Source organism: Rana temporaria, chromosome 3, assembly GCF_905171775.1.
Source record: "Rana temporaria chromosome 3, aRanTem1.1, whole genome shotgun sequence".
In the NCBI taxonomy this organism is placed as follows: Eukaryota; Metazoa; Chordata; class Amphibia; order Anura; family Ranidae; genus Rana; species Rana temporaria.
In genome coordinates this window covers 193560870-193582288 of record NC_053491.1, presented here as the reverse complement: position 1 = coordinate 193582288, position 21419 = coordinate 193560870, and the positions used below count along the sequence as shown (strand labels likewise).

Below are 21419 nucleotides of genomic sequence, written 5' to 3'. Positions count from 1 at the left end.
GAGTGCAAATCAGAAAAAAAGTAAAAAAAAATGCAGAAAGTGCAAAATACAAAAGTGCTTGACATGCAAAAGTGAACCAATGCACACAATATACAAATGGTTCAATAATGCAATATGCAAAAAAATGTGAGTGAGAGTAATGTTAGTAAACGTCCCATATAATCAATGAGGGGACAAATCCTCCAATATCTCCAAATTCTTGATGAGAGTGTTTCCTTAATTGTAGTATTAAACCATGGTGTCTCTCCTTCACCAGTCTCTCAGAACTCTCACCTTACAGATATATAAAACAGGCACATCAATTATTTCTCTTCCGCTCCTCTCCGTTATTTTGATAACAGGATTATTATATCACTACTTCTCTCCTTTATCCCCTGCGGTCTCTCCGTCCTGCAGCAAATCACTGGAAGAGGCGGGGGGGGGAGAGAGAGAACTCCAGCCCGTGCCCAGGGACAAGTAACGAGGAGAGAAGACTCCGATGGTGTAATCATTTGAATAAAACTTTAATATACGCACACATATGTATGGACTCTTACAATGAATAAAATAATAGCAAGCCTGGTAAGGGTAAACTGCAGCGTGTGTCCGCTGTCTTACTGTTCCCTCCGCTCCTTCTGGTCTGCAGTGGCCTCAATCTCCCTGCAGCGTTACGTCACGCACCTCTTGTTCTCTTTGACTCTCCTCTGAAGAGTGGCAACATGGGGGCCTCAAAGCAACTCTCAAATGACCTGAAAACAAAGATTGTTCTACATTATGGTTTAGGGCAGTGATGGTGAACTTTGGCACCCCAGATGTTTTGAAACTACATTTCCCATGGTGCTCATGCATGCTGCAGTGTAGTTGAGCATCATGGGAAATGTAGTTCCAAAACATCTGGGGTGCCAAGGTTCGCCATCACTGGTTTAGGGGAGGGCTACAAAAAGTTATTGCAGAGATATAAGCTGTCAGTGTCCACTGTGAAGAAATGGAAGACCACAGGTACAGTTCTTAAGGCCAGAAGTGGCAGGCCACATAAAATATTGGAGCGGCAAAGGATGGTGAGAACGGTCAACAACAGCCCACGGGCTACCTCCAAAGACCTACAACATCAACTTGCTGCAGATGGTGTCACTGTGCATCCTTCAACAATTCAGAACACTGCACAGGGAGAAGCTGTATGGGAGAGTGATGCTAAAGAAGCCTTTTCTGCACACACGCCACAAACGGAGTCGCTTGAGGTATGCAAACGCACATTTGGACAAGCCAGCTTCATTTTAGAATAAGGAGCCGTGGACTGATGAAACAAAGATTGAGTTATTTGGTCATAACAAGGGGCGTTATGCATGGTGGCAAAAGAACACAGCATTCCAAGAAAAACACTTGCTACCCACAGTAAAATTTGGTGGAGGTTCCATCATGCTGTTGGGGCTGTGTGGCCAGTGACGGTACTGAGAATCTGGTTAAAGTTGAGGGTCACATGGATTCCACTCAATATCAGCAGATTCTTGAGAATGATGTTGTGGAATCGGTCACAAAGTTGAAGTTTCGCCGGGGCTGGATATTTCAACAAGACAACGACCCAAAACACTGCTCAAAATCTACTCGGGCATTTATGCAGAGGAACAAGTACAATGTTCTGGAATGTCCATCCCAGTCCCCAGACCTGAATATCATTGAACATCTGTGGGGTGATTTGAAGCGGGCTGTCCATGCTCGGCAACCATCAAACCTAACTGAGCTGGAGATGTTTTGTAAGGAGGAATGGTCCAAAATACATTCATCCAGAATCCAGACACTCATTACAGGCTATAGGAAGTGTCTAGACTCTAGAGGCTGTTATTTCTCCTCTACTAAATATTGATGTGATTTTTCTGTTGGGGTGCCCAAATTTATGCACTTTTCTAATTTCATTTTGAGGCAGGGTTCACACTAGTCCGACAAACGCTCTGACATTGGGAGCTCATGTCGCATGACGTGTGAAAATGAATGATTCCTTATGGGAGCCGTCTTAACTGGTCCGACACATGTCGGAGCAACTTTGCAAATGCTCCCTGTACTAATTTTGTCCGACTTTGATCCTACTTCACTCCATTGAATATCATTGAAGTCGGATTGCAGTCTTGCACGCTCCGACTTTGGCATGCGACTTGCACTCTGCTGATCTTGAGGGGGAACTCCACGCCAAATTTTGAAAAACAAAAACGGCATGGGTTCCCCTCCAGGAGCATACCAGGCCCATGGGTCTGGTGCGGATTTAAAGGGGAACCCCTACACCAAAAAAACGGCGTCGGGGGTCCCCCCAAAATCCATACCAGACCCGTATCCGAGCAGCAGCCCAGCTGGTCAGGAAAGAGGGGGGGACGAGTGAGCGGCCCCCCTCCTTAACCGTGCCAGGCCGCATGCCCTCAACATGGGGAGGTAGGTGCTCTGGGGCAGGGGGGTGCGCTGTGGCGCCCCCCACCCCAAAGCACCCTGCCCCCATGTTGATGAAGACAGGGCCTCTTCCCGACAACCCTGGCCGTTGGTTGTCGGGGTCTGCGGGCGGGGGGCTTATCGGAATCTGGGAGCCCCCTTTAACAAGGGGGCCCCCAGATACCGGCCCCCCACCCTAGGTGAATGAGTATGAGGTACATCGTACCCCTACCCATTCACCAGGAGGAAAAGTGTCAAAGAAAATAAACACACTACACAGGTTTTTAAAATATTTTATTAGTCAGCTCCGGGGGTCTTCTTCCGACTTCTCCGCTCTCCTGGGGTCTTCTTCTGACTTTGGGGGTCATCTTCTGTCTTCTCCGCTCTCTTCTTCTGCTCTCCGCGCTCCCCGGTTCTTCTCCCGCTCTCCGGTGCCTTCTGCCGGGCTGCGCCGCTGCTTTCTTCTTTATAGCTCTTTTACTAGCAGCAGCGGCCAGCCCGGGCTTCCTCCATCGCCTTCTTCCTCCGTCGCCTTCTTCTTCCCTCTTCTTTTCTTCCGGTGTTGACTCGATGCTCCCTCCCGCTGTAATGCCGGGTGTGCGGCTCGCACCGATTTATATAGGCCTCTTATGACGTCACAGTCCCAGCATGCTCCGCTTGCCGCCTTCTCACTGTATCGTTACTGTGGAGGAGTGTGGGGTGAAGCAAGATGGCGGCGATGGAACGCTACTTCCGATACAAATTCTAATGCCGCATACAGACGGTCGTTTTTTGTGATGAAAAAAACGACGTTTTAAAAAACGTCATTTAAAATGATAGTGTGTGGGCAAAACGTCGTTTTATGTCTTCAAAAAAACGACAAAAAAAATTCGAACATGCTTGAATTTTTTGTGTCGTTTTTCAAAACGTTGTTTTTTACTTCACAGAAAATGACCGTGTGTAGCAAAAAACGACGTTTAAAACGAAGTTTTTACACCCGCGCATGCCCAGAAGCTAGTTATGAAGCAAGCTTCAATGGAAAAAAGTGGTGAAACGTAACCTCGCTTTGCTAGAGCATTGTGAAAAAACGATGGTGTGTAGGCAACTTCGTCTTTGAAAATGATGTTTCAAAAACGTCGTTTTATTTCATGATATAAAACGTTGTTTTTTTTCATCACAAAAAACGACCGTCTGTACGCGGCATGACAGGTCGCCTAATCTGATGAAACACCGGATCTTTTTGCCCATCGGTTGGCGGCGCTCCACAAGCCAGAGCTTGTGGATCACATGACTGCAAAGGAGAAGATTAAAAGGGGAGGCATTATACTTAAGAACACTTATAGTTTTCTTTATTTGAAGGGACCCCTCAAAATATGCAATATGTTACCCTGTATTAAAAGTGGAATTAAACTGTCTGTGCCCCTGTTAAAGAGGAAGTAAACCCTCACAATAAAAAAAAACACCCTGCAAGAGAAAGGCATAATGAGCTAGTATGCATAGCATACTAGCTCATTGTGAATTACTTACCTGAGATCAAAGCCCCTGCAGCGACCCTCGCTTACCTCCTCCGTTGCCACCATGATACCCAGAGTAACTTCCGAGTATTGCTGCGCTGGCTTGCATGCGCACGGGAGCCAGCAGTGACAGCATGATCGCCTTCACTAGCGGCACGCTCAGTGTGCCTGCGCTGTTGTCTACGGCGCACATGCACCGTAGACATCGGTGTAGTCTTTTATGCAAATATCTCCTAAACCGTGTAGGTTTAGGAGATATTTCTTGTACCTACATGTAAGCCTTAATCTAGGCTTACCTGTAGGTAAACGTGGTCTGTAAGGGTCTTTATTTGCACTGTTTACCATTATCAGCCCTCAAAATTTCCACTCGCCTACTAGCATTTGGCAAGTGGATTTAAGCTGGGGGCGAGTGATGACAGAGATGCATGACCAATCTCCTTCCAATCTGTGCCTACACTTAGAGTCCCGATGAGATTGGCGGCCGAAGAGGAAAGGTGCATGCTCGGGAAAAGTAGTCTGGTGAGCCGCGCACAGGCAGAGCAGTACACAGGTGCTCTCCTTACAATTCTCATTAAGCCATGGTACCTAACAGTATGACCTCTCCGAGCCTGCCCCCCTCCCCCGGGCCCCGACCAATGTAGCTGGAGAGCAGAAAGTAATGAGTGAGGTGGAGGATTGCAAAAATTACCACTCAGGTGCAGCGCTCACTGAAAGTTGCCCTGACATGAGAGTGGCAGCCTTCCAGTTTGTACAGTTTTCTTCTCCTTGTGCTCTATGTAAGTGTCCAACAATTTAGCCTGAGCACTGTGAACAGACTTGGTCTCAATGTGTGCTGTGCGCTGTCAGTGTGTGCTGTGCTATGGTGTCAATGGCTGTGCAGTTGTGTGGATCTCAGCGCTGGATTGTACTCCCTCCCGCTGTGCTGCAGCTCCTCTCCTCTCTGCCAGCCTGAATAAAAGGGGGAAGTGGGGACATGCAAGCGTGGAGCCGCACACACAGGCTCCTGATGATGAGATGAATGGGAGAGAGAGAGGATGGATGGGAGTTGCAGAGGAGACAGCAAGAGAATGGGGAAGAGACCCAGTTCTAGTGCCCTGTCCCTCTGGTCTGCCCCCAGTGCCCTGTCCCTCTGGTCTGCCCCCAGTGCCCTGTCCCTCTGGTCTGCCCCCAGTGCCCTGTCCCCCTGGTCTGCCCCCAGTGCCATGTTCCATTTTGTTAAATTTGTTGTTGGTAATATTTAATTGTGTAACTTGATTCTGCATAAAACATTTAACAGTGTCATTCCATGAGATAATCTACAAGGGCGTGTTTACAGGTGCAATTGGGCGCAGGGCAGTGTATGAATTAGGTGGGGCAACTGGTGGCGAGTAACTCTTGAGGCCTGGCTAGTAGCTCAGGACTTGAAATTTTGAGCCCTGCCATTATCATTGAAAGTGAAAGTAAAAAAAAAAAATGGGTTGTCCCTAGAAAAAGTAAAGGGGAAACCTTCCAATAGGGAGGCTAGTTCTCGGGACCTGGGGGTCCCCAAGGAATTCTCTAAATTTGCAGGGATTTACTCTCACTTCCTGTTTGGCTATGGGACAGGTAGTAAAGGGAAATCTCCCCAATGGGACACAGATTGTAAAAATAATTCTGACAGGCAGGGGCGTTGGTAGGTCTACAAAACATTTGGGGCTAGTGCCCATAGCAGCGAAATAATGAAACTCATATGATTGGGCGGGCATACACATGTATATAATATAAATGTGTGTGTTATATATATATATATATATATAATGTATATGTATATATATATATATATATATATACATGGTACAGGAGGCGATGCAGAGGCTGCAGGCATCGTACAGGAGATGCATAGACTCCGGGCATGTTACAGGAGATGCAAAGGCTGCGGGCATGGGTACAGACCACCTCCCTCCATCAGTACAGACCACCACTCTGTACAGACCACCACTCAGTACAGACCACCCCCCTCCATCAGTACAGACCACCCCTCCCTCAGAATAGACCTCCCCCATCAGTATAGACACCCCCCTCAGTGCAGACCCCCATCAGTATAGACACCCCCCCTCAGTGCAGCCACCCTCAGTGCAGACCTCCATCAGTATAGACACCCCCCTCAGTGCAGATCCCCCCATCAGTATAGACCCCCCCTCAGTGCAGACCTCCCATCAGTATAGACAACCCCTCAGTGCAGACCCCTCAGTATAGACACCCCCCTCAGTGCAGACCCCAATCAGTATAGACACCTCTCCTCTGTGTAGACCCCCCATCAGTATAGGCACCCCCCTCACTGCAGACCCCCTCATCAGCATAGGCACCCCTCTCTCTCCCATAGCGCCCCCCTGCACATGTCCATCTACATACTGTATAGTAAAGTGTACAGATGTCAGAACAGCACCGACGGATATACTGTACACAGCACTGTGTGTCCCTCGGGCTCCTCCTCCTCATGTGTGGATGTAAACAGACAGGAGGGGGAGGTGGCTTCGGTCCACTCTGCTGAGGGAGATAGCCGCTGAAACACGCGAGTGTAGGGCAGTGGGTGCTGTTAGAGGTGCCGCTACCCACGGGTGTCACCCCTCTGGCGGCATGCTCCCCCGCCCCCCCCTAGCGATGCCACTGTCTCGGACTCATGCTATGTCACATAGGTTACGTGACTTCACTGGTTGCTAGATGCCGGGCGGTTCTAGCAAGCAGTGCAGTGGCAGAACAAAGTAAAATGTCCGAGATGTTAGTTATCTGCGCGGTGCAAATATCCACCACTGATCGCACCACTGCACCCGGTGAAAGACTCGGAGGTATGGGCCCCAGATTCAGGGCTATAGCCCCAATAGCCACCCCCTAGCCACGCCACTGCTGACAGGGGTTATAATCCTTCCTTGCTCTATTCAAAATAATAAATGTAGCGCTACCCCCCGCAGGAGCCGCTGGCTATAGATTGGGATGGCGTGTTACCTCTATGAGCGTCTAGGGGTAGATAGTTGAGAGCAGCAATAATGGAATGTCCAATCAGCAGGTGTCTTTCTTGTGCTTTTATTCTTGCCCAACACGGCAACAGTAAACTTGAGGTAGATAGATAAAAGATGGGTGAGGAGGAGAATTTGCAGATTCAGGCCTATACAATACAGAAGCAGTCCTGCTTCTAATAGCACTTTACTTTCGTCGCAACTCCAGCCGGAGTGGGTATAGTGTACCTGGACAGGCCTCTAACACCGACCTGGCAGCCCAGAGTATCACTCAGAACCTTTGGATAAGAACATGTCTCTGCCACAGACCTGGTGCAAATGAATATCATGGAGGAACCTCTGCCACAGGCCCTTTCCCAGAACGTAGATCATGAAGTAAATCTTCCTCAGTGAATTTAGTGCCTGAATCTCCCTCAGGTAGTTCTCAGCTGGTCACCGACTGACAGGTTGCTGACATCCAACCTCTCAGTGTCCGGTCACCTCGATCCCCGATGGATTGTCGAGGCCCTATTGGATCGCCTGCCTCTCTGGCTCTCCTCAGGCTGACTCCCCACCGAACAGCACAACTCGCTTGGGACCTCTTCTATAGGCATGTGCATTTCGTTTCGTTCCGAATCGAAATTCGGACGAATTTTTCATTATTCGGACATTCGGATGCCTACGAATTCCCGAATTGCAATATTAATGAATTTACCAAACCCGAACGAACGTTTTCGATTCCGAATCGAAAACCAGCGGACGAAATTCGATCGGAATTCGGATTTTTTTTTCGCATTCCGATCGAATTTCCTCCGCGGGTTTTCGATTTGGAATTCGATTTTTTTTTTTTCGAATTCCGATCGAATTTCTAAATTATATTCGAAAAGAGACTATTTGATTTTTCGAAATTCGGTCGAAAACGAACAAATTCCAAAAACGATCGAAATATTTTCGAATTCGACCGGATTTTTCGAAATTCGGTCGAAAACGAACGAGTTCCGAAAACGAATTTAACACATGTAACGAACCTAACTTAACGAAATTAATTAAATAACGAATTAAAACGAAACAAAACGAAAATTTTCCCTTTTGCACATGCCTACTCTTCTAGGGATTTGGGGACCCAGTCAATCACTGGGGCCACACCATAGCTTCAGTTTCCCCGGGCCAATAGGGTCCCGGAACCAAGAACACCGCGTAGCACGTGCGCCCCGGCCTGGTAGGCCATATCGCCGGGGCCCGTGATGTGTGGTCACCCTTAAGGTGGGCGTCACACCCGGAACAAGAACTCCGCCCAATGGCATCTGCTCAAGAAGTACCCTCCCCAAGCATGCCCCGCGAGGGAAAACCCCTCCCGATTGGCTGCTGCCAAGAGGCGCTCCAAACTGACCTCCACCGCTGCCATCTGCCGCCCCGGGGTGGAAAGGCACCTCAGGAACACAGCATGAACCGACAGTACAGCCCATCTAGAACAGAGGCCCAATTTGTACAAATCACTTGGATGAGAGTTAATTAACTCTCTCATCCCCCTCTAAATTTAAAATAGCACCTGGACTGAAAGTACACAGGCGCTACATAAAAAAAAAAGTTTTGTCTATAGATCTACTTTTTTTTTTTTTTATAGTTTAACTTTTCTTTATTGTTTTCCAATATTCAAGATTTTCATATTTACTTACAAGCAAACAAGAAGTGCATGTTACATGTGTATAAATAAGCAAATACCAACATTAGACATTGTGTACATACAATAAATTATCCTGCTCCTCCCCCCCCCCATCTTCCCTCCCTCCCCCCCTCTAATACCTCCCCCCGCCCTTTCCCTGTCCCGTCCCCCGTCCCCCGTCCCCCCGTGTGGCTATTGCACCATAATTTTACTATACCACCTATAGTGCAGAAATGTTAATATAAGTTATTCTTAGTGCCATAAGATTAAGAAGGGGGGGGGGTCAACAGGAGGAGCAGAAGGGGGTAGACCCATCCAAGCAACAGACGCAAGATCGCTTCAAGGAAAGGGTCAGAGTTTGGTCCGTCTTGTGTTTAATGTCTAGTTGTTAAGAGGTTTCTATCTTCTAGGGTTGGGGGAGGTTACGGGCCATATAGATCTACTTTAACTGTTCTTTTTTAGGGTACACCTAATATCCAGGGCAATGTAGCCATACTTACTTTTTGTTGCGCTGCGATATGTTCTCCTTTTCAGGTGGTCCTATTTTCACAACTTCTAACATTTGGAGGGCATTTTTAAAGCATAATCAAAAATCTGGCCAATATCATCAAGTTAAGGTTTACATTAAAGCGATTGTTCCGAGAGAACAGGGCAGACCGCCATTCTGCTAGTAAGGAAGACAGAGGGGTGGATTCAGGTACGACTTGCGCCCTCTTATGGAGGCGCAGCGTACCGTTTTAACGATGCGCCTCCATAAATTACCTGCGCTACGCTTCATTCACAAAGCAGTAGCTCCGTAATTTGCATGGGCGCTCCGTAAAAATGGCCGGCGTAAACGCGCGTAATTTAAATGATCTCGTAGGGGGCGTGGATCATTTAAATTAGGCGCGTTCCCGCGCCGAACGTAGTGCGCATGCTCCGTCGGGAAACTTTCCCGACGTGCATTGCAGCAAATGACGTCGCAAGGACGTCATTTGCTTTAACGTGAATGTAAATGGCGTCCAGCGCCATTCACGATTCACTTACGCAAACGACGTAATTTTCAAACATCGCAACGCGGGAACGACGGGTATACTTAGCATTGGCTGCCCCTGCTAATAGCAGGAGAAGCCTTACGCGGAACCCGACGAACGCAAACGACGTAAACTGCGTACGCAGGGTGCGTGTACGGTTGTGAATCGGCGTTAGTATGCAATTTGCATACTCTACACTGACCACTACCGGAAACGCCACCTAGCGGCTATCGTAAGAATGCAGCCTACGATATGACTGGCATAAGAGCCTTATGCCAGTCATATCTTAGGCTGCAGTCGGCGTATCGACCATTCTGAATCAGGAGCAGTCTATACGCCGGCGCAACTAAGCAATTGTGCTGCGTAACTATGGATACGCAGACGCAATTGCTTGCTGAATCCACCCCAGAGATCTTTTGTTTCTGCTAAGCAGGAACGGGGATCTCTTTATTCCTTCAGTTAAACCATCTCCCACACAGTAAGAAAGCACTCTCAGGGAACACATTTTTTAGCACTGATCGCTGTATTAGTATCACTGGTCTCCAAAAAGTGTCAAAAGCGTAGCTTAGTGTCCGATTTGTCCGCCGAAGTGCTGCCATTACTAGTAAAAGAAAAAGAAAAAGTCCATAAATCTATCTTATAGTTTGTAGATGCTGTACCTTTTGCGCAAACCAATCACTATAAGCTTATTGGGATTTTCTTTACCAAAAATATGTAGAAGAATAAATTTTGGCCTAAATTGATGAAAAAAATTGATTTTTTACATTTTTATTGGTTATCTGTTATAGCGGAAAGTAAAAAACAATGTTTTTATTTTTTTATTTTAATTGTCTGTATTTTTTGTTTATAGTGCAAAAAATAAAAAGATGATTCAAATAGCACCAAAAGAGAGCTCTATTTTTGGGGGAAAAAAGGACATTAATTTTATTTGGGTACAGCGTCGCACGACCGTGCAATTGTCAATTAAAGCAACGCACTGCCGTACATTGCAAAAAATGACCTGGTCAGAAAGGGGTAAAACCTTCCTGAGTTGAAGTGCTGTGTGTCCCTTTACATTTCCTTCCTTTTTTAATTCTGACTTTAGTCTACACCTTTAACATTATCAGCTATGTTTTCACTAACTGCTTTACAATTATTCTGGGCACCTCAGCTATGACTGTGCAGTCAGACGGTACTTTGTCACAGCCGCCTAGAAGCACAAGTGAACTATTCACGTGATGGCAACATTCCATGAACAAAGATGGCGGAATAGGGAGGGAGGGAGCCGGAAACGTGTCATTCAGCCTGCGATCGTTTCCGAGGTCAGAGCTTCTCATTGGCTGTGCGTGCAGGGAATGTCAGCGGACGTCAGGCGGGAAGTGTGTGCGTACCAACATGGAGAGGTGAGCTGGGAGATGTGATATCAATGTGCTTATTACAGTGTTCACCAAGGGCGCCATGTGAAGTGGACACCTTTGTTTATGGTCGCGTGTTAATGTACGGAATATCAGTAGATACGTGTAGATAGAAATCTGTCATTAAATGAGATATTCTCAGGCATGCACTCACAGATTGTGTGTACAATGGGTCAGTGTACCAATCACTGTGCAATTCTCTGTTTATATCGGAACATGCTGACCTTTCTGAGGTGGTGAGGACATTGTTTACAAATCATACTTAGGCTGGCCATACATGGAAAAGTCATCCTGCTTGGCAGGGTCCTGACCAATGTCAATCCATGTACAGTATAGCAGTTCCTATTTGGGAAGAGTTGATCTAGTAATGGACTCCCCACGAATGGGATACCTCTATCTATGATCAGTGCTTGCAGCTAATTGGCTGCAGTGTTGATCATTGTATTCTGGCAGTGGACAAGTCTCCCTGCCAGATTTCCTCCTGGAATGTGTTGATTGGGAGCGTGTGTGTGTGCGTGCACGCGGTTGTGGGGTGTGTGTGCGTGGTTGTGGGGTGTGTGTGCGCGCGTGTGTGTGTGTGTGTGTGTGTGTGTGTGTTTTTTTTTTTTTTTTTTTTGTGATCAGTCAGCTATTACCCTATCCAGCCCATTGATTTGTATAGCAGGACATCAATGCCATACGCTGTGTTGAGTAGGCGCTCTTTAAAGGATAAGTTAACCCCTTTGGAAAAATAAATATATGCAGTCCTTAAAAATTCCACCTGCAATTTGTGAGTGGATTTTGAGGGCTGGCGAGTGTGGGCTGCCTGGGAGCGGGAGGGCGAGCACCACCGGCAGCCTGGAGGGTATGGGAGCCATTCTCCCAGCGATTGTAGGGGATGAGAGAGGAGAGCCGCTGCTGCCTGGTTGATCAGTGCGCGAGGAACATAACCGCTTTCATTTCAAGCTGTGTGTTGTGCGCCGTCATATACAGCCCCTCCCCCTTGTCCGGGGAACTTTGATAGACAGATCATTCATCCCAGGATTGGACAGGTGATCTGTTTATCAAAGTGCCCAAACAAGGAGGAGGGGCTGTATATGACGGGGGTTGGGGTCGACGACACACAGCTATTGAAATGAAAGCTATTATGTTCCCCGTGCTCTGATCAACCAGGCGGTGGCTCTTCTTCTCTCTCTTCCTTTCCCCTGCACAAGTTGGCTGCACTGGGGGGGACGGGGTCACAGACTGCACTGGGGGGACCTAGTGCATTTTCTTTCTCTTACTGATCCTTATCCCTAGGGCATTTTTACACAGGCTGCACTGGGGGGAAAGGGATAAAATTGTTGTTGTTAAAGCGGAGCTCCACCCTAAAGTGGAACTTCTGCTCATTGGATTCCGCCCCCCTCCGGTGCCACAATTGCCACCTTTTGGGGGGAGGGGGGACAGGATACATGTCAAAGTCAGGCATCCTTTCCCACTTCCGGGAGTGCGGCTGCGACGTCACCGTGGGCTCCCTCCTCCTTGATCTATACAAATAATATGTATACGTTTATAACTTTGTTTGAACGTGTATTAGCGAATTGCTTCACTTTATACACGTGCACAAATGTTTCAAAAAGGTGTGTGTGTAATATATATATTATATATTATATGTGTGTGTGTGTGTGTGTGTGTATATGTGTATATATATATATATATATATATATATATATATATATATATATATATATATATATATATATATATATATATATATATATATATATCGCGCTACCCCCGAAGGGGCCGCTGATTTGTTGTTGGGATCGGCGTATCAAGTTGCCCTGCAGTGTGTCTAGGGGTGGTAGTAGTGAGTCAATGTCCAGACAGTGAATAAAGGGTTTTCCAATGCTTTATTTCCAGGCCAACATCAAATAGGGAGAAAAGGTTGATGAAGGAAGAAAAAGAGAACTTTGCAGTATCAGGCCTGGATATGAAACCGAGCAGTCCTGCTCTCAGTAGTATCAGATTTGTGGTTCGTCGCCACTCTAGCCAGAGTGGGTGAAGTGCCCCCGGACAGACCCCTATCGTAGGCCTGGCAGCCGAGGAGCCACTTTAAATTGCTGAGAGGAACAGATCTCTCTCACAGGCCTGGCTCTAGGGCCTCTGCCACAGGCCTATTACTTTAAACGAGCTAAATGGATCATTGGAGTGAATCCTCCCAGTAAGTTTTAGCATAGGTCACCGGATGACAGCAAGCGTACCTGTCAGCATTCCAGTCACCAGATCCCCGATTGGTTCGTTCAAGCCCTGTTGGACAACCTGCCTCCGGGTTCCCCTCAAGCCGACTCCCCAATCGAATGGCACCCAGCCTGTGATCCTTTCAATAGAACTGGGTACCCAGTAAGTCTCTGGAGTCCCTTTTCACCTCCGGATGAGGTTCTGTGTAGCCTGCAAATTTGGCCAGGTGGGCCGCGCCGGCGGGGTCCATGGATGCGCACGCCCTGAAGGTGGATTCCGCACCTGGAACCGGGACCCCGCGAAGATTATTTAGCACATGACATCTGTCACAGATATACTCTCCCCCAGCATGCCCCGCGAGGGAAAAACTCCTCTGATTGGCTGCTGGGGAAAACTTGCTCTGCCAGAACCCCTCTGGTGCCAACTGCTGGCCAGGGATGGCACTGCATCCCTAGAGCACAGACTGACCCAGTGGACATCTTTGGAACGACAGAAGTCCAAATTTAGAAAATTGTGAATGGGAGCAAAATAACTCTCCCATTCCCCACTAACTTTAGCGTAGTGCCCATACTGAAAGTAAGGGGGCGCTATAATATCTTTATCTATCTATCTATCTATCTATCTATCTATCTATCTATCTATCTATCTATCTATCTATCTATCTATCTAATCAGATATGTCATAAAAAGTTCAAAACAACTCCAGAAATCTTTTTGAATAATTCTGCTCCAAACAGCAGAATTCCAGATAGTGTTCCAGATAGAATTCGTGACTTTTCACCCAAAGTGACAACAAATTGCGCTCACCAGATGGCTCTGGCCAGAAAGTCACCATAAAGCATGAAATTACTCCTCAATCCCTGGAAACCATTCAAAGATCTCCTCTCAAACGATCGTTCACATGTGTGGTGAACCAGGTCGAATGAGCCCGGGAACAGCCAGATCAAATCCTTAGTATCTATCCTCCGCTCCAATCACCCACATCTGCAAAGCAAGCTCCGCCAAAAAGAGCCAGGGAAGGCAGATAGTGTAGTATCGCTTGTTTATTGTTACAAATGTCACTTACAATTTTCTGCAGGGGGAGTGCAACAGCATGTAAGGAACAACCTAGTGCGGTGGAAGTCCGTTCAGATAGCGCTATCTGACCAGCGGTGTATGCTGTGCATTAGGCAACCCCCCAGTGAAAGTGACGTGAAGTGTGAGACCTAGCTTCTATGCATTTCGCGTTCCAGCACGCGTCCTTAAGAAGTAGTTAGTTTTAGTTATTTTCTGACTAAAGTTCCACTTTAAGACTGGGGGAGGCGTTGAGGGAAACTAGCAGTTTTTCTACTCTGAGGCAGAATTTTTTTTTTTTTTTTTTGAACGGGATGTTTTTTTGTTTATTTTTAAGCAGAAGGCCCATGCAAAGTTTTTCACGGTTTAGCCTTTTTTTTTTTTTTTTTTTTGCATCTGTGGCTGAAGAGAAAGGTTGCTGGACCAGATGGTGGGGAAAGTGCTTTGCTGGCGGAGAACCTACCGTGTTTCCCCGAAAATAAGACACCGTCTTATATTTATTTTTCCTCCAGAAATCACACTATGGCTTATTTTCGGGGGATGTCTTATTTTTTTTACCGGCAAGTATGGTACAACAGTATGGAGCCGACCTTACCGTATTTATGGGGCTGCCGACACCTCTCCGGTCACTTAGAGATACTGTGGAGCAGATAAGAAGGGCTGCACGACTTCTTTACAGCTCCTGAGCTCCGCACCAGTACAGTACGCCTATCACGTCTTGTTTTCCCGCCCGCGCCGCTACGCATACGACACGCCATCGATACGTCTTATTTTCGGGGATTCGACACGCCATCGCTACGTTTTATATTTCGATCTTGCGTCGAAATCCCGCTACGGCTTATTTTCGGAGTACGTCTTATTTTCGGGGAAACACGGTACTGGTACATTTGTCTGCCATATTATGCAGGTGTATTATGCATACTTGGAGATCCCACCCAGCTGGTGCAGTTTCACTTTAAAGATTCCCTGTGCTGGTTTTAATGAAAAAAGGGCATTATGAATTTAAAGGACTGTGCAGCCTGCTAGAAGCCACAGGGGATGGGGGGGACTCATGTAAAGGATAGCTTTCCTAAAACTACAATTCTCTAATTCTAGCTTATCTTGGCGTTATGGGCAGCCACAAGCCAAACGCTAGTATCCCATTAAAAAGGTTCATTTTGCTATTAATCATTTAAAAAAAAAGACTTGCGGTAACGGCGGTGTTGCCTCCTGAATTTCTTCTAGCTGCCCCTAGTAGTAGCCGCTCTGGTAGTTTAGTACACAGAGTACTTTTACAGGAATGAAAACTTTGATTTTTTTGGGCAGTTTTAGAAAATTCTAGCTGGCAATGGCTCAAATTACCAAGGAAAACTTTTTAGTTTACATTCCCAAATATCTTGTGTAGTAACTTTTTATATTCTTTTGTTTATCAGCAGTGGCGACTTCTTTAAAGTGAACTTCACTCTCTCATTCAACATTTGGCTATTTTAATCCTTATGCTGCTAGCATTAATAACTAGATGTGGAAGTATATAATATTTATTCGATATTATTATTTTTTTTTTAACACATTTCTTTAGTTACTGCTTGGTTTCCAGGCCTAGGCAAATGCCATACATCCCAGGAGTCTTTAGGAGGGGAGTAGAGGTTTTCACAGCTAAGCACATCCTCCTGCCTGCATGCCTTAGCTAAAGGGAGATGGATTCCAGGAAGTAAATGCTACATGAATCATCTGCCCTTACTCAAGATGGCTAGAAATGCTGAGTGGTGTTTTTCAAAGTGATTTCCCCACAAAATAAAGCATGGAGACATTGGGGTGGGTGGTGGCTTTGAATATTAAACTGAATGAAAGCACAATAGATTGACGACCCCCCCCCTCCTTTCCTTTTTTTTTCTTTTTGGGGTGAACAACCTCGTAGGCAATACTTTCTCTACTGGCCTGCATCATGTGACATAATTTTAAACTTTCATTGTGTACTCTCTTGACCTTCCCTTGGATAGTGAAGAATGTTGTATAGTTTTGTGATTGCTTGGTAATGTCTCTGTGCCAAATGGTGTGCCCTCGTGTGGTGTGTTTGTTTTTTTTTTTTATTATTGCACGTTGGTGTATTAGGCTGGGTTCACACTACGATTTTCCCGTCCGTCAGCCGCATACGATTTCAGTATTGAAAACGTACGGGCCCGGACGGGAAAACGTATAGATAGACAATGCATTGCAAATCGTATGCACTCAGATGCATCCGGGTGCGTACGATTTGCTGGCAAAACGTTTTTTAAACGTACACAAAACCGTGTTCAACCACGGTTTTGCGGCCGTTTTTGAAACAGTATGGCAAACGCATACGTTTTTTTTTAACATTAATGTCAATGGAAAACGCACATATGTGCGGTTCCATACGTTTACGTCCGTTTCAGCCGCATACGTTTTTCCATATAAATTGTATGAGGCTGACGGACGGGAAAATCGTAGTGTGAACCCAGCCTTACACCTTTTTGTTATCTCTAGCTTTGAAAAACCCAATAAAAATCTTTTTGAGATGAAAAATAATTAGCGTTTATGGTGCTCAGATGCAGTGTAGTTCCACTTTAAGAAGGTTGTTAGCTGGTGGATTATGCATTTGCCATAAAGATTTTGTTGCGGGATTCAGTATTTTCTCCTAATGGTTTACTGGTAGCTGCTTCTATGTGCCTTATGTTAAAATGATACTAAAGTCTTTGTTATGTTTAACCCAAAAGAAAAACATGTCATACTTGCCTGCTCTGCGTAATTTGCACAGAGCAGGTCAGATTCTCCTCTTCTAGTGTCCCTCTTTGGTGCTCCTGGCCCCTCCCTTCTGTTGAGTGTCTCCATAGCAATCTGCTTGCTATGGGGGCACCCGAGCTGAGCCACAGCTGTGTCCATTTAGACACGCCCTCTTTCTCTCATTGGCTCACTGATTTTGGCAGAAGCCAATGGCGCTACGTTGCTGTCTCAGCCAATGAGGAGGGGAGTCCCGGACAGCCGAGTCTCTCGTGCAACATTGCTGAATTAAGAGGGGCCTAAGGTAAAGTATTAGTGGGGCTGCTGCACACAGAAGTCTTTTTTATCTTAAAGTGGTTGTAAACCCCATTGATGAAACTTGCCCTCCGCACATATCTGTAGTGTTTTTTCGTATCTCTCTCCAAAGCTCTCAGTGCCATGTATTTCTGGTGCTACTTCCCCTGTTATCAGCTAAGTCACTTCTGCCAAGTTCTCCAACACACGAGATAACAGCGGCTAAAAAATTTGTGTCTGGGAGAGAGCTTAGAGGTAGATAAGCAGAGAGCTGGTCTATTCACAGTACAGCTCTGCATGTTCCTTTCTGCCTATGTGGAGTGGGGGGGGGGTCCTTTCCTCCAATCGTCTCTCACACAGTGTAAGCCTAGACTCCACACCCACCCCTATGTGCTGCTGAAAGAGGAAGAAAGATTTTTTAACAGGATCTGTACTTTCCAAAGAGTGTGGAAAGGGAACAACCGTAGATATACAAGTAGGGTTGTCCCGATACTAGTATCGGGACCGATACCGAGTATTTGCGGGAATACTTGTACTCCCGCAAATACCCCCGATGCCTGGCCGAATACTCAACCCCCCCGCCACGCCGCATTCCGCCGCCGCTTGGTTAATACGCGCGGGGAACATTACAGCTTTTATTTGAATAGCTGTAGTGTTTCCCGCCGCGCCACGTATAGACACTCCCCCTTGCTCGGGTGATCTGTCCAATCCCGAGCAAGGGGGAGTGTCTCTATACGCAGCACGGCGGGAAACACTACAGCTATTCAAATGAAAGCTGTAATGTTCCCCGCCCGTATTAACCAGGCGGCGCGGCAGCATCCAGGTATGGGGGGGACATGGCTGCTTCTGTGGGGGGGACATGGCTGCTTCTGTGGGGGGGACATGGCTGCTTCTGTGGGGGGGACATGGCTGCTTCTGTGGGGGGGACATGGCTGCTTCTGTTGGGGGGACATGGCTGCTTCTGTGGGGGGGACATGGCTGCATCTGTGGGGGGGACATGGCTGCATCCGGGGACACATTAAAAAAAAAGTATCGGTATTCGGTATCGGCGAGTACTTGGGGGGAAAAAAGTATCGGTACTTGTACTCGGTCCTAAAAAAGTGGTATCAGAACAACCCTATATACAAGTTAAACTTATGTAGGAGGATTTTTCATCTCTGTGTATCATCTGAGACTAGTCACTTCACTGGGTATAGGAGAGGGTTTACATCCACTTTAATGCATAGAATGCATTAAGATAAAAAACCTTCTGCCTTTACAACCACTTGAAGATTGATTGATTTATTTTTCCCCCAAATCATAAACACTCTCAGTCAATAGCATTAGTATGATGATTGCTAGTGATGTGTGTTTTTAGTTATTGGTTTTGTTTTAACACTGTTTACATAGCGCTTTACACCCATCAGTTACAGTACACATCCTGCTCAGCTTGTTCAATGATAGTGACGCATTGTAAAAGATTATTTGGTAAGCTATATGGAGATCTTGCAGTCTGTGGAGAGAAATGAGTCGCAGAGAGGGTAACCAGGAGTGTGGGATCAGGTCACAGCTCGTAGGCCTTGTTCAGATAAATGTTTAAATGGGGTGATTGGCATGCATTTCTGACAACGCTAAGTACCCGTCCTTCACAAATGCAGACTTCTAATAACATGTAATGAACTGAATGGCTCACTACACATATACATTTACCTGGTGTGGTTTTTGTATCATGTCCGATCAGATGTTCTATATAAACCCGTAGCTCAGGAGTTAATATTTGGTTATAAAGATTTGTAATATCTGCCCTGTTGGGGGGGGGGGATTCTGAACACAGGATCCTTCCTGGCTACTTTTATATGCCCAATTCTCTCCTGTCATTCTGCTGACATTTTGTTGCCAGAAAAAATAACCTGTAAAATTGTCTAATGCCGCATACACACGGTCGGAAATTCCGACAACAAATGTTCGATGTGAGTTTTTTGGTCGGAAATTCCAACCGTGTGTAGGCTCCATCAGACGTTTGCTGTCGGAACTTCCGACAAGACAAATTTGAGAGCTAGTTCTCAATTTTTCCGACAGCAAAGGTTCTTGTCGGAAATTCCGATCGTCTGTATGCAATGCCGATGCACAAAAATCCTACGCATGCTCGGAATCGTTGAACTTCATTTTTCTCGGGTCGTCGTAGTGTTGTACGTCACTGCGTTCTTGACGTTCGCAATTTAAGACATTTGTGTGACCGTGTGTATCCACGGTTTTGTTGGAATTTCCGATCATGTATACGCGGCATAACTATTTTTAAAAACATTCGCTCTTACCTATGCTTTCTACTCTGTATAAAAAAAAAAATCTGTGACTTGCCTATTACTTTTTATCTGCGCATTCTGGTCATGTGATCCTGCAGCTTCCCTGTGTAAGGGTATTCAAATACCTGGAGCTATAACACCGCAAATAGACTCCCATGTGTGAGCCGATGTTGGCGCTCCCACCTATTCCCTGCAGCAAACTCTCTTATATGGGGAGCTTGAGCTGCAGTTTCCTATGACCAGACAGGAGTGGCTTAACAATAGGTAAGTACACAGAATAGTAGGCAGAATAGGTAGGAGGAGGTTGGGATGTATAATTTTTAGGACTAGTTATAATTATGCTTTTCTTCTACTTTAAAGACCTTAAGATGGCCTTACCTAGTGGTTTACTGAAGATCAATTTTTCCAGGCATGAATTATACATAGCTGCAGCTGGCCATATATCTGGATCTCTAGATCATTTCAACACGTGATTTTCACTGAAATGATCTGCTAATGTATTGTTTTCCATCTGTGACATTTGTTACTTAATGTCTTTTTTTTTTTTTTTTTTAACAGAAGGACACTTGTGGATATATCTTCACCTGTAATTCGGGAGGCAGCGATCTCCAGAACAGCCCGGCGACAAAGTTCCCATCAGAGAGCATCGAGTATCCTTTCTTCTAATCTCTTAACCCGCCCCCTCCCCTTTGTCTAAATCAGAGAGTTTCTAGTATCCTTCATTCCTGAAGATTAAAAATTCTTAGGAAATATGTGCTCTGCCTGTGTTGACCTTCCCCAGAAAATACTATCTCTCTGGCTTCCATATTAGTCCCTGGCCCTAAAACATTTATAACGCAAGTAAGGACCCAAAACTCTTTATTTGTCTTAGGGGTCGACCGATTATCAGTGCGGCCAGTTATCGGTGGCCGATTATTCACTTTTTTAAGTATCGGTCACAAACTTACCGATGTTACCAATATTGCTTCAAGGGGTTGTACCGGGTTGATGCTTGCAGCTGCAGGCATCACCCCGGTACCGTTCTTTAGAGCGGATGGTCAGATTTCTTATAATACCAAATGATGCGCTCGGCTGTTATTACAAGCAGCGGGAGTGGACATTTCCCCCCTGATCGACCAGCTGGGACTTCTGCCGCTCCGTCTGGTTCTCCCGGCCCACCAAAGGGAGGCCTGAGCGACCAGCCAGGGCTTCCGCCGGCTGGCCATTACTCAAACTCAGATCACCTGGAAGCTATGTCGTGACATCACGTCCGGATTACTGGCATCCTAAAGGTTGATTTTTGAATACTTTCAAGTGCAGAGGAGGGGTCTTATCGACCCCAGATCCCTCCATAAAGAGTACCTGTCACTGCCTATTACTGTCGCAAGGGATGGTTACATTTCTTGTGACAGCAATAACTGTGATAATTTTTTTTTTTTTTTTTATAAGGACAGTGTAAAAAGAATGAAGTAACATGGTGTTAGGCCCCGTACACACGATAGAATCCATCCGCAGATAAATCCCAGCAAATGGGTTTCTGCGGATAGATTCTATGGTGTGTACACGCCAGCGGATCTCTTTCCGCGGAGAAATCTCCTCTGGGATGGATTCCAGCAGATCGAATATTTGTTGTGCTGCACAACAAATCCATCTGCTGGAATCCATTCCAACGGATGGATCCGCTCGTCTGTACAGACTTACCGGATCCATCCGTCCAAAGGGATTCCCCGCACGCGTCGTAATGATTTGACGCATGCGTGGAATTCCTTATATGACAGCGTCGCGCCCGTCGCCGCGTCATAATCGCGGCGACGGCGCGACACGTCATCGCCAGAGGATTTCCGCGCGGATTTCAATGGGATGGTGTGTACACTCCATCCCATCGAAATCAGCGGATATCTTTGAGAGGATTTATCCGTGGAAACGGTCCGCTGGACCGTATTCGCGGATAAATTCTCCCGTGTGTATGGGGCCTAAGACCTGGTGAGCG

At 46.3% G+C, this 21419-nt stretch overlaps 1 protein-coding gene across 1 annotated transcript in view; it reads left to right on the top strand.

The window, feature by feature from the left end:
- Nucleotides 1–10788: 10788 nt before the first annotated feature.
- The window catches only part of NUP107 (nucleoporin 107), a 76921-nt gene continuing 66290 nt past the window's right edge, over nt 10789–21419 (top strand). Inside the window, exons 1-2 of the mRNA XM_040344039.1 lie at nt 10789–10893; nt 20009–20100. Coding sequence (XP_040199973.1) covers nt 10886–10893; nt 20009–20100 — 100 coding nt within the window. The 5' untranslated portion in view covers nt 10789–10885. The remainder of the gene's footprint in view (nt 10894–20008; nt 20101–21419) is intronic.